This window comes from Cheilinus undulatus, linkage group 2 (genome assembly GCF_018320785.1).
Source record: "Cheilinus undulatus linkage group 2, ASM1832078v1, whole genome shotgun sequence".
Classification (NCBI taxonomy): domain Eukaryota; kingdom Metazoa; phylum Chordata; class Actinopteri; order Labriformes; family Labridae; genus Cheilinus; species Cheilinus undulatus.
The window spans coordinates 4,206,318-4,229,836 of NC_054866.1; the positions used below are offsets into that span (position 1 = coordinate 4,206,318).

Below are 23,519 nucleotides of genomic sequence, written 5' to 3' on the forward strand. Positions count from 1 at the left end.
GAATATGTGTGCTGTAGCAACGTCACAAGTTGTGGAAAAAAAAAGACAAAAGATTGAAATTTAAAGTCCTACATTTGCACAATTATCCTAACTCTTGCAGACCAAAAAGTGAAGAAGTCATTGTGTAACCAAAAAAAACAAACTTCAAAATATTCACATAAAAAAACAAACAAACAAACAAACAAAAAACATTCTTGCTCTTCTCTGTATTGGCTCTTTTTGTGTCATTATTAAAAGCACAAAACATGGCCTTTTGGTAGTGTTTCTCTATGCAGAAATCACTTCTTGCCCCCTAACGGTTGTTTCCCACTGCTGCCTGATTTCATCTGCAAGGAATCATTAGCAGGGTTCATCAAGTTCATCTGCACAAGAGCCAGATTTAGTCTTGACAGAAACTCTGGGGGCCGGACTTTCAAAAAAACAAAAGTTAAATGAATATTTTGGTCTGATAAACGTATTATTGTATTATTAATATTTGTATTTTTTAAGGCATTGCAGTGGGATCTATCCATGAAGCAGGCCACAAAAAGACAGGCCTGCCCACAGAATTGTCTGGGCCCCTTAAAAATCCAAGAGAACAGGCCCTCCCCGGTTGTGATTTAGCACCGGTATTGACTCATTTTTGACACTTTTTAACCCCTTTTCACTGCTTCATTTGACCATTTCTGCAACATTCTTTTGCCACTTTTGATCATTTTTGCCTCTTTTACACCCATTTTTGCCACTTTTCCCCATTTGCCACTCTTAAACAGCTTTTTGCAACCTTCCTGCTAATTATTACCCCTGTGTGCCACTCTTTAAGCTCTTCTCACTAATTTGTCAGTTTATTTTTGCTATATTTTGCCACTTGCTGCCCCTTTTTGCCTCTTTAACCCATTTTTCCATTTCTTAATCCCTTTCATACCACTTTCCCTACATGTTTTATCAAGTTTGTGCCACTCTTTTATCCATTTCTACCATTTTTAACCTATTACTAAACCTTGTTGCCTCTTTTTTTGCTCTTTTACCAATTTTTCAACATTTTAACCTCCTCTCACCACTTCTCCTGCCTATTTTTGTCCCTTTGCACCACACCAATTCAGATCGCTTTTTAGTCTGCACCAGAATTACAAGTAGATTACAATAATAATCAACTTCTTTTTTTTTTAATGATATTATTTTTATAGACCTACAATCCAAACGCAGCCATCAGCCATGAGTAGCTACTGTAGTTGTTCTGGCTACTGCCTTGCTGCCACAATGTTTTGTACTCTGATAAGAAATACAGCTACCTGCTTTGGCATTTTGTAGGGACAGCACAGTTGAAATAAATTTCCAAAAGTGCCAAAAATAAAATAGAAAAAAAAAAAAAAACCTTCAAAGCACCCCTCAGGAAAATTCCTGAAAATTTTAAAGCAAATTCACCAGAGAGCCCAAGCAAATTTTCAAAAGTTTTTATGGAAATTTTCGACAATCATCTCAAAAATTAGAATCACAGAATTTATTACTATATTGTAGAAAAGCCAAAACACAGGGTCTCAGGAGGTTAGGGCAGGAGGTTAGCCACTGGTCATAGCCAATAAGGTATGCAGAAGAGCATCTCTGAACCTACAACACATCAGACTTTGAAGCAGATGTGCAACAGCAGCATTTAACCACATTGTGTGCCAATCCTGTCAGCTAAGAAGAGAAAACTGGGGCTTCTCACACTGAATCATCAAATCTGGACAATAGGAGGTTGTGAAAACATTGCTTGATGTGATTAGTCTCCATTTCTGCTGCCACATTTGAAACGTTTGGTCTGAATTTGGTGTAAACAACACGACAGGCTGCCAGACAGCTAACAACCACGCCATGTTCAGTAAATCACTTTTCTGCCTTATTCTGATGCTCAGTTTGAGCTTCAGCACATCATTTTTACAACGTCTACATGATTGAATACATTTGTGCTGCCATGTGATTGGCTGGTTAGATATTTGTCTTAATGAGCAGTTAAACAGGTGTACCTAATGAAGTGATCAGTGAGCATATGAGTAGTCTGAAGGCAAAATCACTCAAAAGGCACAGGTGAAACATTAAAAAGAATGAAATATGATAGTAACATATTTCTTTAATGGCCTGCTAAGTAAATTAAATGACATAATGCCCCCTTAGGAGGGTAAATTTGCAGTTTGAGGCAGATCACCTGTCACAACTGCTGCACAGCCTGCAGGATTACGGCCTGGGGAAATAGATGCTCCCCCATACCTCGTTTTCTGGTGTCTGATTTGCTCCCAGCGCCAATCATTCACTCAGCTGACAAATGCGAAGAGACCGCAGGACTTAGCGTGGCTGCTAACTGTGATTGAGAGGGACAAGGCGTGGGGCCTGTATCCTCATTTAGAGTACTGAAGCCCAGTTAGCCATGAGGTAAGTTTTGATCAGGTGGGCCAAAGATTCATCCTGGCAGAATGATCAGATGGCAAGAGAGAGGGATACAGGGCTAAAGAGAGACACAGAGAGAGGAGGGGAAAGAGATACGGGATGAAATGAAACGGGATCACAAGGGTGAGTTGACAGCAACTGATTAAGAGAATGCAGATGAGATAAGGGAGCCAACGTTTGATGAAAGGATGAGCTAAAAAGAAAAGTGAGTAATGGGCAAGAGGCAGGAGAGTGGAAACACGGATGACGACTAGAGGGGATGACAGAAAGAGAGAGAGAGTGTAGGAGATCTCCCCGGTTTATCGCAGAGATCAAGGTTAAAGCATTGACTGATCTGAATGAGAGAGCAGGAGCATCATTAGGGGAGAGGCAGGCGGACAGAGCGATAAATAGAAAGAGACAGAGAGAGAAAAGAGCCATGAGAATAATGAAGGAGGAATTTGAAGGTAGGATGTGAAGGGTTGTTAAGGACCAGCCGGTGACCTCACTCGAGTGGCTGACACTATCTCTTCATGTGGCCCTTCACGGCCTGATGCATGTGGAAGAGATAGTGGGCAGTGGGTTCTTAATGCCTGCACTCAGCCTGGTGTGCACCACAACACCAAAGAAGATGGATATTCAACCACCTCAGGGCCTCCAGTTTAAAGAATCTGTTTCAAGTGGCACAGAAGCCGTCCGAGGAGCCGTTAGAGCCAAAGTCAACGTGCAGAATGACTGTGTCTGTGTTTTTCTATTTCTATTTGTATGGTTTTAAGGAGTCACAATGAAAATATTGACTTATGCACTTAAAAAAAAAAAAAAAAACATTGTAAAGGTATTTCAAGCTTCAAACAAAAGAAAGGGCCACAAACCACATGCATTAGCTCACCATCAGAATTTCCATCACAGTGCCTTTCAGCACCACTGAAAGTCACTCTAGAAATGACAAATGATGTCCTCTAAGATCACACCTCACTACAAGCAAGGGCACCATGAGGGGGCATAAAGGGGTAATGTTTCTGACACCCAGCGTCATGGATGGCCGATGGAGGTCATCGTTGTCCTGGAAAATAAATCTTCTCCCAAGCTGTTGTTCTCTTGCAGACTGAAAAAGATTGTCCTCTGGGATTTTCCTGTATTTTTCAACATTCATTTTACCCTCTACCTTTACAAGCCTTTCAGGGCCGGCTGCCAAGAAGCATCCCTACAGCTTGATGCTGCCACTACTGTGCCTCATAGTGGGGATGGTGTGTTTGCGGTGACATGCTGTGCTTCCTCTCCTCCACACTTATGTTCTCGTTTATGGCCAAAAAGCTCCATTTTGGTCTCATTAGACCAAAGAACTTTCTTCCACTTGACCACAGAGTCTCCCACATGCCTTTTGGTGAACTCTAGTCCAGATTTAATCTTCAACATTGGCTTTCTCTTTGCCACCCTTCCATAAAGATTTGACTGGTCAAGTACAGTTGTTGTCTGCAGAGTCTCTCCCATCTCAGCTGCTGAAGCTTGGAAGTCCTTCAGAGTAGTCATAGGTATCTTGGTGTCCTCTCTCTCTAGTCTCCTTCTTGCACGCTCACTCAGTTTGTGAGGATGGTCTGATCTAGGCAGATTTACACATGCGACATATTCCTTTATTTCTTGATGATGGATATAACTGAACTCAGGGGGGTGTTCAGTGCCTTGGAAAGTTCTTTTTTTGTATTCATCCCCTGACTTGTACTCTTCAATAACATTTTCTCTGAGTTGCTTGAAGTGTTCTTTTGTCTTCATGGTGTAATTGTAGCCAGGATTATTGATTCACCAGTGACTGAACCTTCCAGACATTCACTGCACTCAGGTGATCCCCATTTCACTAACTGTGAGACTACTAGCACAAATTGGCTGGACCCCTGTTGAATAGGTCAGCCACTTTAAAAAGGGGAGAATATTTATACAGTTATTTATTTTACATGACATATTTTTTGTTTAACTGACATTACTTTGTAGATATCTGTTTTCTTTTTGATATTAAAAAGATTTCTTTTGTAATTTTTTTTTTTTAAAGATTTATTTTTGGCCTTTATTTGATAGGATAGTGGATAGAGTCGGAAAGTGGGGAGAGAGCGGGGAGAGACATGCAGGAAATAGTGCCACGGGCCGGATTCGAACCCGGGTCGCCTGCGTATATGGCATGCGCCTTAACCACTCGACTACCGGCGCGCCGTAATTTTTATTTTTAAACCAAATTATATTGGCCATGATTGATTTTTAAAATCAATTAAATTGTAAAATATCAAAGGGGGGTGAATACTTTTATGGGCACGGTACCTACCATTACTTGAAAGCAACAAAAAATTATGTAGCAATTTCAGAAGAAAGCTCCTCAACATAAAAGACTTTGATAATCATCTTACACAATATAATATATCTGGGAAGGCCTTGACTTTTTCAGCAAGACAACACCAAACCACGTACCACATCCACCACAACAGCATGGCTTGCTGTGATGGATCAGACAAGAATGGGACAACATTCATCCAAAACTCCAGCTCCCCACTGTTCAGACCTTTATAGACTATTGTTAAAATTGGATGCAACACAACAGTAAACATTGAACCGTACACCGCAGAGAAGTTTTGTGAGGGTCTAACGGTATTAAAAAATGGAAACTGCTCAATACACTACTGAGAATATCTCCACTTGTTGAGATTTCTCCACCGCTGAGGGAGACATGAATGAGAAAATGCATAGTTACATTGTCACAGTCAGCTATTATCTCTCATAGATGTTATTTAGAGACAGGCGATCAGCCACTGCTACCTTTTGGACCAATCACAGTGCGTACGCTGCATTTTTTCAACCCACAGGTACATTAAAAAAAAAAAACAACAAAAAAAAACACTAATCTAGTAACCTGTATCGTCACTTTACAGGCCTGTACAGGTCACTCATACCCTAAGGCAGGGGTTCTCAACCTTGGGGTTGCGAGACACTAAGAGGGGGTCTCCAGATGCCTTAAAAAACTAATAACATTTTTTAACTACACTGTTGCCACTTTACACCAATTTTGCCTAACTGTAACCCATTTTTTTCTTTTTCATGCCAATTTGCCAATTTTAACATATTTTTGCGACTTAAAACCCTTTTTTTTGTCAGTTTTAAACCCTTTCCAACACTTTTTCTGCCTGTGTTGCTACTTCTAAACCAAATCTTGCAACTTTCTGCCTATTGTTGGCTCTGTTGACACCTTATTGCCAATATTAACCCCTTTCACCATTTTTAAGCCACATTTCACAATTTGAAAAGCCCATTTTTGCCAGTTTCTGATGTTTTCTGCCACAGCTAACCCTTTTTGCCAGTTTATATCAATTTACATCCCATTTCACCAAATGTCTACATATTTTTACCACTTTAACACCATTTCAGTCACTTTGAATTCCCTTTTACCACTTATTATGCCCATTTTTGCCATTTTATCCCATTTTTGCTAATTTTTTGGTTATTTTTTTTTGCCACTTTTGTCTAATTTCTGACATTTCTAACCCATTTCTGCTCTAATTTCACCACCTTTCTTACCATTTTTTGCTATTTTTATGTAATTTCAATTCAGTAAAAAAAAAAAAAAAAAAAGATTACACTTTGTATTTACATGTCTGCACATGACTGTTCTTGATTGTGCATGGCTGTGTTCAACCACCTTCAGGTATAGTGGGGGTCTCCAGTTTCTGGCACCTTTATTTTGGGGATTGTGGGCTGAAAAGGTTGAGAACCCCTGCCCTAAGGCACTGAAAGCATAGCCAGTCCACTTCTCCATGAGAAACTTTTGCTCAGTGATTGGTATTACTTTATCCCCGTCCTCACGATGAATCCAATTGGCTTTCTGTAATTCACAAGAGGCCAGGCTAAATTGCTTATTAATCAGGCCACTTTGACATGACCGCAGCGACTGTGTGTGCACACAGAAACACACAGTTCAATGTACACACAAGACACGGAGAGTGAGACAAACATGCACGTCACACACATATACACACTTCTATCTACACTTCTAATCTGCTAGTAATGAGGTCAGTGCTCTCATTAGAGCTGAGAGAAAAGAGAGAGGATATGAAAGAGAGAAGAAAGAGGGATGAGAGGAGGGGAGGGCAACAAAGAAAATCCCATGTCATGTTTTCCCAGTGGAGGTCAGGGTGTGTATACGGCGAAGTTAGTGTGAAGAACTGAGCAGCATCATCTGCAAGGCACATTCCTCTGCATACTGCATGTACACTTCTTACGGAACAAGACAGTATCATGTCCACAACACACAGTCCACAATGAGTGCATGAAGACCAGGCATGCACTGTAGTACAATGATCAGAGTATGTCAGTATATTCTGTCCATGTATTCTGGCATTGTGCATCTGTGCATGCATGTATGCAGGTCTGTTGGCTGACCTGGTCCAGTACAGGTGTGATGAGCAGATGTTTCCCCCAAAGGAACTGGCGATCCACCGTCCAAGTTGCACTGTCAGAGTAGAACCTAGAGTATGACAAAGCAAAGGATCAACACAATTAGAAATCTTTATTTTCTCAATGTTTTGGCTACCAAAAGCAGTTTCACTGTGTTGAACGGATTTTATCTTCATTTAATGAGTCGTTCTGCTAAGATTTTTCTTATTGAACAAAAATGAGAAAAAATAGAAAAAGATAGATTACACCTTTTTTTGTCATGCCCCCTCCTATTTAAAATATTTGAGAAAACCCCTATGTTTGACAAATTTCTGTTTATATAAAACAATTGATTTGTAGTATAAACTTGTCATCAGTTACAAATGCAGACAAATTTACAGCAGGGTGAGAATAACACCGTGTCTTTAAGAAATCATTTCAGTCAGGAAAACTCTTGGTGGTGATGGCTCTGTTTAAAAGATCCTTTTCCAGTAGCAGCAGAAATATTACAATCTGTATTTATTCTCTGCAGTAAAAAGCAGCTGCTGTGGAAAATTCAGAGGAGGAAATGCTAATTACGTCATGTTTATTACCACAAGTCACTGTGTATCTGGCCTCTGTATCACGATACATCTTATGTCAGGATGAAAAATACTCCCTTATCACAATGTGGATACCCTATGTCAGACTTCTTAGTTTTAGCCAGAGTTAATTTCATCAACTAAAACTATGACTAAAAATGTTTATCGACAGCCTTTTTTTTTCAATGACAATAACTAGACTAAGTCTAACAAAGATAGATCTGTACTGACTAAAACTGAGTTTGAGTTTAGGTTTAGTTTTTGTCAAGATGACTAAAACTAGACTAAAATGTAATGTGGTTTTCATTGGACATTTAAAAGCTGTATTTTCTCCACTGTGGGTAAATCCTCCAAAAACAACGTAGATGTAGCTCGTCTGCCTCTCAGCTGTAGAAAGCAGGGACCCCAGCTCAGACAGAGTGCAGAGAACACGCCAACATGATTTGGTACCAGATTTAGGCAAGAAAACAAATGCTTGGACTAAAAGTAAAGACTAAAATGTGAGAACTTTTTATGGACTAAAACTAGACTAAAATGTTTTGAGTTTTCATCGACTAAAACTGGACAAAAAACAAAAGGGATAGAAATGACTAAAATGTGACAAACAGTAAAATACATTTCATTTAAAGATTAAAATCAAGACTAAAATTAAAAATTGCAACCAAAATTAACACTGGTTTCAGCGCAAGGCGGTGCTACCAGGCTAATTCTGTAACCAAACATTTTAACAAGATTTTAGTGTTGTGTTTTATATATTTGTGACTAAACTAAGAAGACACTGTAAACTAAAAATAACCAAAAAACAAAAGGATATCTTGTTTTATTACGCCTTAAGTGATTACCGCAGCAGATAGCAGCAACTATAGCGTTCCAGTTGTGTAGCCAGTGTCAGCCAGGGCCAAACAGGGCCCCCTGAATTCTGATTAGCCTCCCCAAAAATCCTTAAATCATTTGGCTAACTAACTAGCCATGTGAGCACACTCAATCACTTAGAATATATAAAAATACATTAGATTGGTTTTACTAACTTTAATATCCTCAAAGTGTGGTATATGGAAGTGTCCCCCCCCCCCCCCATTCTTATCTATTTCTATAAATGGCCTTCAGTGGAAAAACTTTGGACTCTCCTGCCCTAAGTACACCTTTTAGCCACGTTAAGGTCATAGAATGTACTTAAAAGACATGGCCCAGGGGAAAGGTTGTTAAACAGGAAGTAGTCCAGAAACAGCTGAGTTGAGAAATGGCACTTTGACACTAGTCAAACAGCCCCCTCTCAAGCCATTTAGTCCAAGAGTCAATTATGAGCCAACCCTAACTGGACAGAACAGGATCCATCTTTGCAGAGGTATCATACACCTGTGATCATGCCACACAAACACGCCTCTGTACTCACATCTACAGGCTTAATGCTAAACCATCATAGAAGTTCAGTTTGTTTTCCTGGGAGTAATTTCAATGGCAGAGTTCATTCTTACTCTGTGAACACCAATGGTCAAGTCCTTCATGACTGCCTCTGACTACATAGAGTGGAAATTAGTATTCAAAGGACTTTAAAATATTCATTCAAAATATTCATAATATATTCATAATTTTCAAATATTTAATTGAGTGACTTACTCATGCATCACAGGACGTACTACCGTCTCTCCGGTGGTGTGGGCTTTGTAGAAGAGAGTGTAGAGGTAAGGCAGGAGGGTGTAACGAATGTTCAGGTAGTGTTTGGACGTCTGCACCAGCACGGAGTCAGGGCCGTATGCAGCAGGATCCTGGGGCTGGAAACAGAATGATGAATACAGGAGATGGTATTAATGAATGAAAAACGAAGGAACTAGAAAAAAAATATAAAGATCTGACTTTTATCCTTGTAAGGGAGAATGTACTCTGATCATTCTAAAGCAGAATGTATTTGTTTGTACCCTTTTATATTCACAATCAAGCCATTGAGCTTCTTTATATCAGCCAGGAGCACACTCTTCATACATTTTACCATTTTACTGCAAAATGGATATACAATTATACTTGGCAGAGAAGGCTCTGCTGTAAAGATGCTCCTTGGGTTAGTAAAGCAGCATGTTTTGACTTTCCAGTGAGTGCCTTGCTAGAGAACCCCATTTAGATAGATACATTTATGATAATGCATATTAGATATGATAAAATAAGTCCAAAAGCAATTAATCCATGGTAGCATGAATCTCAGTATGAGGGTTCAACAAGCTTTATGCCACAAAGGAGGAGGCTGGGGTGGAGGAGGTTAAGCTAAGCCAGCAGCAGCATGGTGCATCGGCATTAATGCAAGCAGGAAGTAGTGAGAGGTAGGTCATATTCAAATACAGTATGTCATATTCAAATATATGGCTGTGTAGAGAGAAAGAGCTGTGATTGGCTTTGGGAGCTGAAAAACTGGGATCAGCTGATCCCGGCTGAGCATACAACAACAATGTCCTGCACGAATTAACGCTGAGCTCCATTTCCTTTTTTTGAAATTTCTTTTGACACATTTACTCATATATGGACTTGAAAAGTAACTTCTGATGTATTTATGTTAAAAAGATATCGAGTAAATCACATAACTTCGCTGTGATTAATCATGATTAATCACAGCATTTTTGATAGTTTAAGCATATTTTTATGTTTCCAGTTTTTCTAAAGGTTGTTCTTGTCAAGTTTTTTCTATTTCTATTCTTTTAATTCTATTTACAGCACATTGAAAGTGCTGATCTGAGTCCTTTTCAATGCCACTATCAATACTTTCTATAGTTTGGTGGAAAGAGAAAATAAGGGCAAATATTTAAACTACAAGTCTTAGCTGAGTAGAGCTTGAGTTAAAAAGCTATGATTCAGTCTGTCACATATACACATATATGTGTATATATAAACACATATTCACACTGGATTTATTGATGTTTCACATGAAATTTTCCCATTTTTATGAGACATATGCTCATGCTTTTTTCATGCTTTTATTTCTACACAATTGGACTGCTGTAATGCTCTTTATGTTGGTTTTAACCAGGCTTACTTCGCACGCTTACAGTTAGTCCAAAATGCCTTCTCTGTGCTGGCTTCCAAATTGTGGAACGAACTGCCTCTCGAAATTAAAACATCCCCCACCTCACTGACTTTTGAATTGCATCTTAAAACTCATTTTTATTCTTTGCCTTTTAATTCAGCATGAGAGTTGTGTGATCTCTGCAGTAAAGTTTCTGCAGTTTATATTTTCATTATAAATTCAACATGATTTGTTGGACTACAGCCAGTGTACAGGAGGCATAATACAACAGACTTTTCTCTCTGTTTAGCTGCAGAGCCTGTATCAGACACCACTTACACTACTTCAGCCATGGCTAGATAATGAGGGGAGAGTTGTTTCTATCTGTAAACATTCCCATACTGTACATTAAAGAAAATCTTTCAGTGTTCTTTGCTCTTCTTTGATTAAAAAGAAGTTGACCAGTTCTGATCAAACTACTGCTTTAGCTGCATCCATGTTAATCTAGTCACTGGCTGCCATTGTTTACAGGCTTGCAGTCGCTTCATGTCTGCAGCTTCCGTCTCTTTTTCCTCGAATGACACTGGCTAGATGGAAGGCATATCAACTCAAACCACTGTAAGATGGATCCACCTGATGACAGACATAAAATCTGGCTAATCCACCTGCTCTACATGGTTCAGAGAAACAAAGAATTTGGGGAAAAATAAAGGAGGGAAATATGAAAATTGAGAGAGAGACTTGAAGTGAGAGGATATAAAAGAGTGAAGAGGACCAGAAGGAGGGGTGAGATGCTCGGGGGGAAGAGGGAGGAAGAAAAACAAGGAACTGTTCATTTCCTTTTCTTTCAACATCACCAATTTATTCATGAGGAATAAGTGGACATTAACCTTATTTATAATGATTAAAATGGAAATTAACTTTACATAAGACTAATCTAACAGCAAAGTTTGCCAAGAAAATGAGCAAAAGAGAACTGGAGAGAAAAGAAAAAAGGAATGTGTGAGAAAGAAACAGAAGTATGATTTAATTTCTATGATAGTGGAGAGTGAGAGGGTGATTAGCTGCTAACAGGCCGTGCTCCTCTCATCTGGCTAATCATTTATGCCCTCGGCACCTCTGAGAGTGTGGACTGGCCGGCATGGCCGTGTGATGAGAGCCATGATTAGGGCAAAGCAAAGGTCACACATTAGCTGTCTCATTTAGAGGAAATTGTACTTCAAATTCATCATCATCATGTCCCTGTCCTCAAGCAAACACAATCCCCCCCCACCCCCCCCCCCCCCCACCCCTTTCTTTCAGCGTTTCTTACCCCCCACCCTCCCCTGCCCCACCTAGACGTCGTGCTATTTTTGAAGCAGTGATGAGCGTGGAAATGTCACATGGAGAATGTTGTGAGAGCATCAATTTCCATGCTTTTCGATACAGGAGATGGACTTACTCTCAGAGTTATTTGTGTTCATCTGCAATAATAGCACAGTATGCAACATCAATATAAACACTGTTGGAGGCTCAGCGGAGCTTTTCCTGTCTCCCTGTAACATTTTCTCTAATCTGACATGTGGCATTTGCATTCATAATGTGCTTTTTTAAAGAAATATAAATATGGCTCTTTTTCATGACGGATCAAATAGTCGTTAAACCTTCTGAGAGCAGTTGTCACTGGGAGTCTCCTCCCTTTGTCCAAAAAGAGGCTTTTAAATACCAACTTAATTACTATTTTCTAAACACCCACCCATAAATAGCTGAAGAGAGACAGTATTTCATCCTTTTTTACCATCTTGGACACAAAAGAGTCAAACACCAAGGGCTGATGTTTACGGCACTGGCAGACAAAATCAAAGTAGCCCAGCGTTTTTAGCATCCTGAGCAAAAACGCGCTTGGTGTCAGCTCTTTTTTTTTTTTTTTTTTTGCTCACAGCATGCTTGGTTAAAAATAGTTCAATATTTGGAGGCACCACACTCATTCGTGTCACCCCTCCCTAACCAACCAATCATAATCAAGAAGAGACGGGACTTATGGTACCACCTTTGTCAACAGCAAAGAGGTAACTTTTCTTTGGTGAAGTTTCCCGGTTTACAACTAATACAAGGACAGAATTCCTTTATATTGTTTATTGTTGCTCTATTTTGGATAATGCAAATTGACACAAGACTCTGGATGGAGCTAAACCTAAGTAGTTAGCTAGAGTTTTTGCTAAATGGGTGGAAACTAAGGATGCTTCTAACCGTCTATTTCCCTATTCGGCTATCTGCTTATTTGCATTTCGACTAGTCTAAAGAGGACAAAACTACTAGAAAACTGTTGAATTCCTCACAGGGTCATTGTGTTAGAGGGTGTGACATTAGCCTGATATACTCTACAGCGTGGCTAACATTACAAGCTAGTGCCACTAGTCATTGCTCCTCTTTGCAGATTAATATCGTGCTTTGATATGTGGCCTCTTTTCACTTTGGGTGGAAATTATACCCTAGATGGGTTACACACCACTTCATTTCCATTTACTACTTAAAAAACTGTCATGCCGCCCTGTTCCTACTATACGCTAACGCTAAGCTACCGCTAAGCTTCTCATGTTTACATCAGGGAAGTGCTAGATGGGAAGGCAGTGGCCATTAACTGAAGCTACAGCGGCCTCTAGTGGCAGGAGGTTCATTACAGGTTAAAAGAGCTTTATTAAATGGGATTTTAAGCCTGTGTTTATAAAAAATGGTAGGTAATTAGTTTAACCGATTCATAAATCCCATGCCGGCTAATTTGCTAAACAAATTTAACCGTTGTAGAGATTAACCCTGCGCATCCCTAGTGGAAACTGACTGCAGACAAGTGAAGACGTTAAGACATACTTGAGTCTAAAGGGTGTCCTCAGCATGGTGTCCATTTTAGGACATCTTAATGTCTCAGATTCAGGTGAAGGATCTGAAAAGGCATCAGGTTCTTAGGAAGACCTCTGTCATGTGTGAGACCTCAGATACAAAGGTCTCAGGGATAAAGGTGTCAGAATTTATACAAAGGTGTAAGCTGTCAGGAAAACAAAGCTATCAGGCCTCAAGAAGAATGGTGTCAGTAGGTGTTAGGTCTCAGACAAAGAAGCTGTTAGACTTTAGATGAAAAGAGTCTCAGGGAAAAAGGTGTCAGGTCCCATGAACAAGATGTCAGATCTCACAAGGAAAGGTGTCAGTAGGCGTTAAGTCTCAGAAAGAAAGATGTTAGACTCCAAATGACAGGGTTCTTGGGAGAAAAGGTGTTAGATGAAGAAGTTTAGATGAAAGGGTGGCATGTCACCAGAAAACATACGTCAAGTTTAAGGAAAAAATATATCAGGTGTCAGGTCTTATTAAGAAAGTTGTCTGTATGTCTCAGGTCTCAGAAAAAGCACCATCAGATTTCAGATGAGAAGTGTCTCAAGAAAAAGGAGTGAGGAAAAAGGTTTTAGGTCTCAAAATATGGGTGTCAAGTCTCAATGATAAAGGTGTCACGTCTCAGGATATAAAGTGTAAAGTCTCAGGAAAAAAGGCATCAGACTTTAGAGTAAAAGGTCTCTGGATTAAAGGCATTAGATGTTACGACAAAAGGTGTCAGGAAAAAACTGTCAGATATTAGGAAACGGGCATCATTACCCATGTAAAAGGCATCAGGTCTCAAGACAAAAGGCTTCAGGTCCCAGGCAAAAGGTGTCAGGTGTCATATCCAATAATTGAAGGTGTCAGGCCTCATGAAGAAAGCCGTCAGTAGGCATCAGGTCTCAGGAAAAAAGGCATTTGACTTTAGATGAAAAGGCAAAACTTCTCTTGAAAAAGGTGTCAGGGAGCATCAGGTCTCAGGAAAATAGCCGTCAGACTTCAGATGAAACATTTACAGGTCTCATGGAAAAAAGAAGTCAGGTCTGAGTAAACAGTATCAGGTCTAGGAGGAAAAAGGCATCAGACCTCCAATGAGAAAGGTCTTGAAAAAAGTCTCAAAGTCTACAAGTCTCAGGAAAAAAGGTGTCTGGTCAAATGAAGAAAGGTGTCAGGTCTCATGAAGAAAAGGGTCAGGACTACTGAAGAAAAGTGTCAGATCATATCAAGAAAGGAGTCAACAGGCCTCAGGTCTCAGGAAACAAGCCATCAGACTACTGATGAAGAGTCCACAAGTCTCAGGACAAAGGTGTCAGGTCTACTGAAGAAAGGTGTCAGCTCAAGGAGGAAGAAGGCAACATGTCACTGGGAAAAGGGTGTCGGACTTCAGATGAAAAGTTATTTTGCATTTTCTTCTACCCAAAGATCATGGCTGTGTATTTATAAAGACGAGTGCCCTGGTTTCATAGATTTCTAATCTACATATTGATGGCTGTGACAAGATATGTAGAGTCTGCTTTTGCCTGCATTTGTCCAAAATTAAAGGACCTGTACATATCGTTTTTCGAAGCATATGACATGATTACATGAGAAGGGAACATTTTAAAATGTAGCAAAGGTATAATAGAGGCCATCTGTCACCTAAAGTCTCTGGTAAATCAAACACCAGGAAGGAAATCGCATGCTTTATAAAACCAGGCAGAAACCTAAAGATGAAATGGTTGTGCTGAGAGTAAATGATGTACCCATTCAAAGGTTTGTAAATGGTTTGATGCCCATGGGGGCCACCTAAATTGAAATTGCTTCGATATTTTACAATAACCTGTCTGCCTCTCCACCATATGGCACATCATATTACAGCAATTTAGCTTGATTTCCATTAACGTTATCTTTTACTTAAAATATAAAACATTAACCTCTGGGATGAGCATCAGTCTGGCAGCGTGCTTCAGATTTACTTTGGGCTCAGATGTTCCAATACCCACAGCAGCTATAATAATTTTCAGCGGCTAACCTCCCCAGTGCTAAAGCCCAATTCAGAGCTCCAACTGCTCCCATTTAAAAACACACAGATGATATACATGCATGCTGAAACATAAATCCATTTTGGAGGCTGCAGCGTGTATATAATGTTATGAAAAGAAGGGTATACCCTGCAGCACTTTCCACCAGATGATGGTGGTGTGATGCATACATCTAGAAGTGACAGTCTAATATAAAAGTAGAGTTTCTACTGTACCTTGTAGCCTTGAGCATTGTGGTTCCGGCTGAAGGGGTAGAACGCTCCCACCTGCATCCAGCGTCGGCATAACTCTTCGCTGGAGTCGTCAAAGAAACCACAGATGTCAGCTCCGATCTGAAACACATGAAGGGTGGACGCTTTGACATTTAAGTTGAAGTACAGTATATTTCTATTACAGCCTTAAATGTTAAACTCAATGTACTGGCATTCTTCACATGAGTGCCATTTTACTTGTGAAGTCATGGGAGTGTGGAGTGGATTGGAAGTTCAAGAATGTATGTTGAAGTTAAAACACATTAAAGTAGCTCAGCTCAATAAATGTCAATGTAGACACCTCCAGAAAGAAGACAAACATCTGAATATCTCCTGCAGTAGTGGTCATAAACAGGCCCACAGCCTAGCCTGGTGGAGACAGGGTTTGTTTGGGTTTCTTATTTCAAAAAATAGGCTTTTCGCATTTTACAACTTCACTTTCTTTTTATTAAATTAAAAATCAAAGCCTCTTAAAGAACCATGGCAACAAAAAACAACCTACTGGTTAGTCCAGTGAAATGTAGAAATAATAAGATTTTCATTGAAAAAGAATACTCAAAATGAGATCATTTGTCTACATTGTCTTTGATAAACTGAAGTAAGTGTTTGCAGTGGTTTGCTACATACTCCAGCTGTGCAGTGCACCACGGCACCATGGTTTTGCTCTGAAGGGGAGCAACCTCAAACACTGGAACCATGTCTTGAGCAGTGGTTCTCAAATGATGTGGCACTGGTGTGCCTCAAGGAAAGCCTAGGTATCTCTTGGGAATTTGTACAACTCTAAGTTATTACTACAACATCATGAAAAGTACTGTAACCAGGTCTGCCCACAGAGTCAGCTGGGCCCCAGAAAAAAAAAACAATGAATGGGCCCTCCCCAGTTGTGATTGATTGATGATATCAATGCATGTGTGCTGGATCAGTAGCACTGGTGCTAGCATCCTGGCTAACAGTTTCTTTAGTTGGGAGCTGAAGAGTGTGCCTTCTACTGTTGGGTTCAGATGTTGAAATTATTCAATGGTACTTTTAACCACTTTTGCTCCCAATTTTTGCCACTTAACCCATTTTTACTGCTTTTGCCATTTTTTCCACTTCTTTAAGTCACATTTAACCCATTTGTGTCCCTTTTTCCCAATTTTTCGCCATTTGTGGCCCATTTACACCTCTTCTCTTCACCACCTGGCTTCAACAGCTATTTGACTATTGTAATCAAATGGCTGACATCACACAGGCTTTGTCCAATTCTTTTTACGGACTATGGTAGAGTATCAATGAGCATTTAAACTGGTTGGAGGACAAAGGACTGAGATCAGAAGACCGAAGAGACACACGTGAGCGGGCTTTCCAAAACTCTTTATATGTGAAAGATGCACCCCCTTATTAGAAATCACTCACTGATTGGATGTTGCAGCTATTGGACTTCCATAAAACTTTACAACATCAGCAAAGATGAATAATGGAGGAGAAACTGAGCTTTAAAAAGACAGGATAAATGGGCCCAACAAACACAAAACAGATTATTAAACAACAGCAGTCTCGACAGAGCCAATAGTGATGAGGTGGGAAATTAAAAAGTGTTTGAAATGAGTATTCTCAATGAAATATTCAGCAGAGATTTAATAAAAATCAATACAAAAAAAAAAAAAACTGAAACGCTACGGAGTTTAATATTTGATTAGTTTTTTGATTCACCATCAAACTTAAAATGTGTTTTTGGTTGTCAGATCAAAAGAATCAGATATTTCCTTGAATAGTTATTTTTTGTGTTTATTAAATTATAAAGAGAATAAAAGTCTGAGAGAGCAGGAGTCTGTCAGAAATAAACACGCTTTACATCCAGAGTGGGGTCAATAAAGATTATATCAGACTGATCTGGTTTGATCATTGTTTTATTTTTTTTCTAAAGTTAGACACCTGACTATTTTTCTTTGTGGATGCTGCTCTATAAAAACTGTATTTATGAAACACAGGGATTATAGTCAGATAACATACACTGAGTAATTAGGATAATAAGTAATTGTATAATAAAGCATGTGTGTGTAGAAAAAGCCTGTTTTTTAAATGGCTGCAGCCTTCTTTTCATGTTCAGGTGACGTCAAAGAAACCACAGACGTCAACTCCGATCTGAAACACATGAAAAGCGGACGCTTTGACATTTAGGTACAGGTAAGTACAGTATGTTTCTATTACAGCCTTAAATGTTAAACTTAATGTACTGGCATTCTTCATGAATGCCATTTTACTTGTGAAGTCATGGGAGTGTGGAGTGGATTAGAAGTTGGAAGGATGTATATGTTGAAGTTAAAATGCATTAAAGTAGCTCAGCTCAATAAATGTCAATCCAGACACCTCCAGAAGGAAGAAAAACAACTGAATATTGTCTGCAGTAGTGGTCATAAACAGGCCCACTGCCTAGAAGGAAGTCGAGCTTAGTGGACGGGCTGTTAGGTTGATCCAAAGTTCGGCTGGGACATCGACTTCAATATGGAAGCTGCTGCAGATTGGCTTCCACCTATTGTAAGCAAACGGCTGACGTCACACTGGGTTTGTCCTATTCTTTCTACAGTCTGTGGTTTAAATGGAAAGGTCAGGAAAGATGTGGTCAGTGTTTCTCATTGCAGTATGTTTCTGTCACTGGACAAGAGGCGGAGAGGCTTTGTGAGCTAAGTATGTGTATGATATTGTCTTTATGACTTAAAAAAGAACAAAAACTAACTAAAGATCCCCAGGTTGAGTATCTCTGTCCTACAGTAAAGCCTGAACGTGAAAGCCAACCACAGCTTGCTCTTTTAAAATGTCTTCCTTGGCATCTGCTAAATTAAGTCATGATTTATTGGCAGATAGAGTATGCAGGCAGTGATCTTTATTTACATTAATTGCACAATGGAGTCCAAAAAGAGACTTGAGTCAAAGGCCAGTCCACAGAGACTGCTTCTTTCTATTGTTTACTACTGGCCACATTCACAACAGACTCAATGGGGGATGATCGATCCAAATCCCATTTCTCCTGCTGTCTTCCTCTCTGTCTCTCTGGGTTTGTGTGCCTCTGAGTCTGTGTGCTAAAGAACCAAAAATCTGCTTGACACAGTCCCACCAGGACGTAGTTGGCATCCGCACGACCCCCCGAGGCTCACAGCTGGACGTTTCTGAGTGTATGTGTGCTCGTTCGACTTCCTGGCGTTTTCTTACCGCAGGTTGAACTCCGTGCACAGACGCACATGTCCAACGATACAGTATAGAGTGCACTTTGTGCTGACAAGGCAAGTGTTTTATCGGAGTCCAAGTTTTTTTCACGTGCTGTTCTGCCTACAAAGAGAGCCAGTGTGCTGCCAAACTTTGTAATGGATCGCTTTCCAAACACCCCATCCTGCCATTCTCTGGTCTTCATGCTAATTTTGGAGCAGAGATCTCAGGTTTAAGCTGAATAATCTTTAAAAAGCTGACAGACAGAGCCAGTACAACATGTTAACCAGACTAAAACACTAGAAAGGCTCTGATTGGCTCTAACTAGCTGTATATGAATTTCTGAATGGTCTTTTGGCTTACAGAAGTGCTCCATCTCTTTTTAATCATTAATAGCAGTTCAGTCTTTGTCATTAAAAGCGCTTTCACTCCAGAGCTCATGCCCTTTGTTTCAATTTAGATGATAAATTTGATCCATTGTTGTATTTGTCCCTTGGGGGTTCTGGTGTTTCAGACTGTAAAGTGAGCCAAAGCGTGCACCAATGAAGCATTGTCCTCATGTCATTATGTCACAGCCTGTTTTTCCTACAGTGTGGATGAATTGTAGTTGACTTCCTGTTAGCTAGCTAGCATTCTGGTTGACAGAATTACCGCCCATACAGCGTGAGGACATTAGCTAATGGGACACATTTCTTTTTTTTTTCTTTTTTTTTTTTTTTTTTACCTGGCTATCAACCAGTTTATTTCTAGTGTAAAAACCAGCTTTTAAACACGTGTTGGTTACGTGACTTTAGGTCTTCCTGCAGCCAGCCTCAAGTGGACACTCGCCCTAATGCAATTTGTTGCACTTCCACAGCTTCATTTTTCAGGACTGGAGTTTGCCGCTTGTACTCTACGCACGTACGAAAATAGATCAGGGCTGTTAAAACTTTACAAACATCATACTGACCACGAGAGGTTGCTGTCTCTCATGCAGCTACTTTGATGCTGCTCCGTCTGTCCCATAGACTGAAGAAAGCTGCACGTTTTTTTTTTTTTGTTTTTTTTTTTGTAGTGTCAGATATGTATTAACTTTTATGGGAAAAGCTAGGAAGTCGAGACTGCTTGCCAACTTCTTCAATTGATCCTGGTTTTAAATATTATTCCTGTTATATCCCAGTAACTTCAGTAAACACATTCCAAGCTGCTTAATGGCAAAAAACTGGAAAAACTGCCAAAAGAGCAATGTCATGACAAATGATTAGTATTCAGACAGGTAAATGCTAAATTTGGCAGGTGGGGGAAGAAAGGGGAAGGGGGAAACATCATGTTTCAGGACAACTTCTAACTATCCAGGTGTGAAAGCAGCTTAAAACAGAACCAGACTAGAATTTTGGATGACTGCATTTGTTACCTTACTGGTACCTTTTGGCAATTAAAATCAAACAGAACAAAGTTTTGTATTAAACAATGCTTTGATATCAAAGTTCACAAGTAAAATGGCCTCAAAGCACAATTAGATCCTTAAAATTAAAATTCTTGGTGCAAAAAAATGCTCTGAAATAAATCAAAAACAGGAAAGAAATTCTTCACACATCTTCGTAGGACTATGATTGCCACTAGTTCGAATTCTATCTTATTTCTTAGCTTATATTGTTTCCCTTGCGTGAAGATTTACTCACATAGGGAATCCCAAAGAGCCCAAACTCCAGCATGCCCGGGATGGCCCATTTGATGTCGTTCCAGTTGGCAGCGTTGTCCCCCAGCCAGTGACCCGAATACTTCCCCACACCTGGGAAGGAGGAGCGGGTCAACATGAGGGTACGGTTTCCTCCAAAGACACGCTGCAGAGCTCTGTGGGATGGAGAGGAGGCAGCGGGGAGAGAAGGAGAACAAGCAGGGGGAGAGAAAGAGGTCAATAAGATAAAACAGACACAGGGACTCAGAGATAGAGAGGATGACTCAAAGAACACCAGAGTAAGAGATACCAGAGCTCATACTGTACAAACCCACAGAGGAGAGCGAGATGTAGAGATACTGGTGGGGACACAGCCAGAACTAGTCGTACTTTTCCTTCCCTGTTGTTCATTATTATTTTGTTTGATGAGGGAAATCGAAGCAGCATCGATTTCCATGACAATAGAAAGCCCTGATGATGTTTACAAAATGTGTCTCCTGCCAATAATACATTTTAATTAGTGGACAGAGAGGAGGAGGAGGACGGAGAGGAGAAGGAGACAACAGAGAGATGAGCTGGCTTTGAAGGAATGACTCAGCAGATTGACTTTAGCAGGTCAGGATTGAGGGCGTCCAGAGAATATGTGTGGATCTGTCAGTGAGTATGTGATCTCTCATAGGCGATAGCGCTCAGCAGTGCCTGCCCACTTTTTAGGCAGCGTGGGTCCTGGAAGCCAATTTCACCATTCAAATCCCCCATAGACGTTTTGTACAATCATTAGTCCAACGCTTTGGATGCATGAACCAGCTACCTCAGTGCTCATGACTGTAAAACATTTGATTTATGACGGTGTTCAAAAATGGATAAAAGGAAGAGGTACAGGACTGTGTATATATTTCCTTACAAGGAGAATGGAACTACATATTCCACAGTTTATTGGGATTTATTTTATTTGTTGTTATTGAAAGCTTTTCAATCTTTTAAAGTATGTATTCACCTTTTTTCCACACTTATCTTTATCATAGCATTTTTATGTGAAATGACAATGCTATAATATGTCCTAGTTTGAGTATTTATGGCCTCATACTGTGGTGGCATGTAGTGTCATCATCAGCAGTCGACAAGCTTCATTCGCAGGCTCGGTAGACATTTCCATGAAAACCAGAGACCACACAAATCAGAGACATCACTGTGACACTCAAGGATACTGCTCTCTCAGTACTTTGCCTGAGATCTGGAATAAACTATTTATTTTCTTAAAACGAGGTAAATATCTTAAGAACTTTTCTGTTTTCCAGGAGACTATGTCATCGTTTCACACTCCAGTAGCCTGTGGCAAGTCTAACTTGGATTTTTTTTGATAATATAGCTAATTTATTCAAACATGCTATGGCGAAAATGAAGGGGATTTTTACTTCCAGAACCACACTGTTGGGAACTATTGGTTTGCTAATCAAAAACACCCAAGGACCTCAAATATTTTGATAACACACGTACAAAGTTTGTGAGAGTGTGCAGAGAAAGTTTGTCGAGGGCAGAGAAAGTTTTAAGTACACACTAAGTTTTGTATGCAAGCAGAGACAGTTTAAAGTGCACAGAAAAAAAGTCTTGTATGCAGTATGCAGGTCGAACGGAAGAGGATTAGGGCTACTGAAAAAAAATTGAGACTTTTTCTACATGTGAGAAAAAGTCAGAACTCTGAGCTTAAAGTCAGAATTCTGAGAAAAAAGTCAGAATTTTGACTCCTGAAAAATGTCAAAAGTCTGACTTTAATTCTAAATTAGACTCAGAATTCTGACTTTAATCTAAGAATTCTGACTTCAATATCAGAATTGTGGCTTTTTTTCTCACAAGAAAAAAAAAAGAGTCTCAATTTCTTTCTTTTTTTTTCCAGTGGCCCTAAGTCTCTTCCCTAAATTTGTACGTTTCGTACGAAAAAGTTTAGAGTGACACAGTGAACATTTTTTACGCAAGCAGAGAAAGTTTTACGCGAACACAGTGAAAGTTGAATAGGTGAACAGAGAAAGTGTGAGACCACACAGAGAATGTTTTGTTAGTGAGCAGCAGAAAAGGTTTTTCCATGCGCAAAGAGAGTTTCTTACGCAGGCAAACAAAATTTTGAGCACAGAGAAAGTTTCGTACGTGACCAGAGGAAGTTTTGTACGTGTGCAGGGAAAGTTTTAAATGCACAGAGAATGTTTTGTACCCAGGTAGAGAAAATTTTAAGCAAGCAAACAAAGTTTCATATGCCCACGGGAAAATCAGAGTGGCAGTTTCACAACCAAACAAAGGCATCCTGAATGCGAGGAGAATGGTTTCAGCATGAGCACCTGAAATTTGAGCAACCAACTAAAGATTTGAGGACAAGCAGATATTTGGAGCACAGACGTCTAAGCACAAGGAGGCAGTTTAGAGTACAAGTGCAGGTTTAATGGAAAGTCTGAAGAAAAATCTAAGCCTAAAATCAATAATTCATATTCTCAAAATGTCAAATATGCTCTCGAGTTGTGCAGCATAGATATACAGAAGCCTACATAGGAAAATATGACACTTGTTCAGTGACACTGGTGTTTTTGGTCAGTGCACTGCCCATTTTCAAAAATGTTGTCATGTCACATTGTCTTTAGGAGCTGAGCACCTAGGGTGGCCATATCCGGAATTTCAATGCCTTGTCCTGCGTCCGGCGTCCAGCGCAGCCTCAAGCTGGACGCTTATTTGTCCTCTTTTTGGAATCGCCCACCTGAACGTAACGCAACATATTGTGCATTGCTCTCTTTCTCCGCACATCAGTCTGGTGTTTGTATGTAATGTATATATAACATTGACCAAACATAAACTTTACCTGGCCGTCACACATTAGTTGTATCTCGTGCCATCTGTGATCAATAAAGTGTGCGCAGTGTCAGCTCCCTCTCTCTTTCTCTCCTCATACTAGCTGCACAGAAACTTTGATCACGTCTGTCCCATACACTCGTTATTCTGTAATGTCTCTTGTCAAATGTCAACTTCTATTATTGTTTAGTTTGTGAATTTATGATAAGACTGTGAAGTTTGTCTTGCTTCAGTAAGTGCTGCAAAGTGTCCTCCTTTTTGGTGCTGTGGAAATGGCTACCCTATGAGCACCCTAGACGTTCTGATTCAAAAATCGCCCCTGTGATATCTTTGTATGTATGCAATCTCTGTCTATAGTGTGTTTATAAC

The 23,519-nt window shown here is 39.9% G+C and overlaps 1 protein-coding gene across 1 annotated transcript in view; it reads right to left on the reverse strand.

Annotated features, from left to right (window-relative positions):
- The window catches only part of si (sucrase-isomaltase (alpha-glucosidase)), a 173,275-nt gene that overhangs the window by 95,326 nt on the left and 54,430 nt on the right, over positions 1–23,519 (reverse strand). Inside the window, exons 16-19 of the mRNA XM_041804892.1 lie at positions 20,323–20,494; positions 15,443–15,559; positions 8,991–9,145; positions 6,799–6,883 (exon numbers count right to left, since the gene is read on the reverse strand). Of these exons, the coding sequence (XP_041660826.1) occupies positions 6,799–6,883; positions 8,991–9,145; positions 15,443–15,559; positions 20,323–20,494 (529 nt within the window). The remainder of the gene's footprint in view (positions 1–6,798; positions 6,884–8,990; positions 9,146–15,442; positions 15,560–20,322; positions 20,495–23,519) is intronic.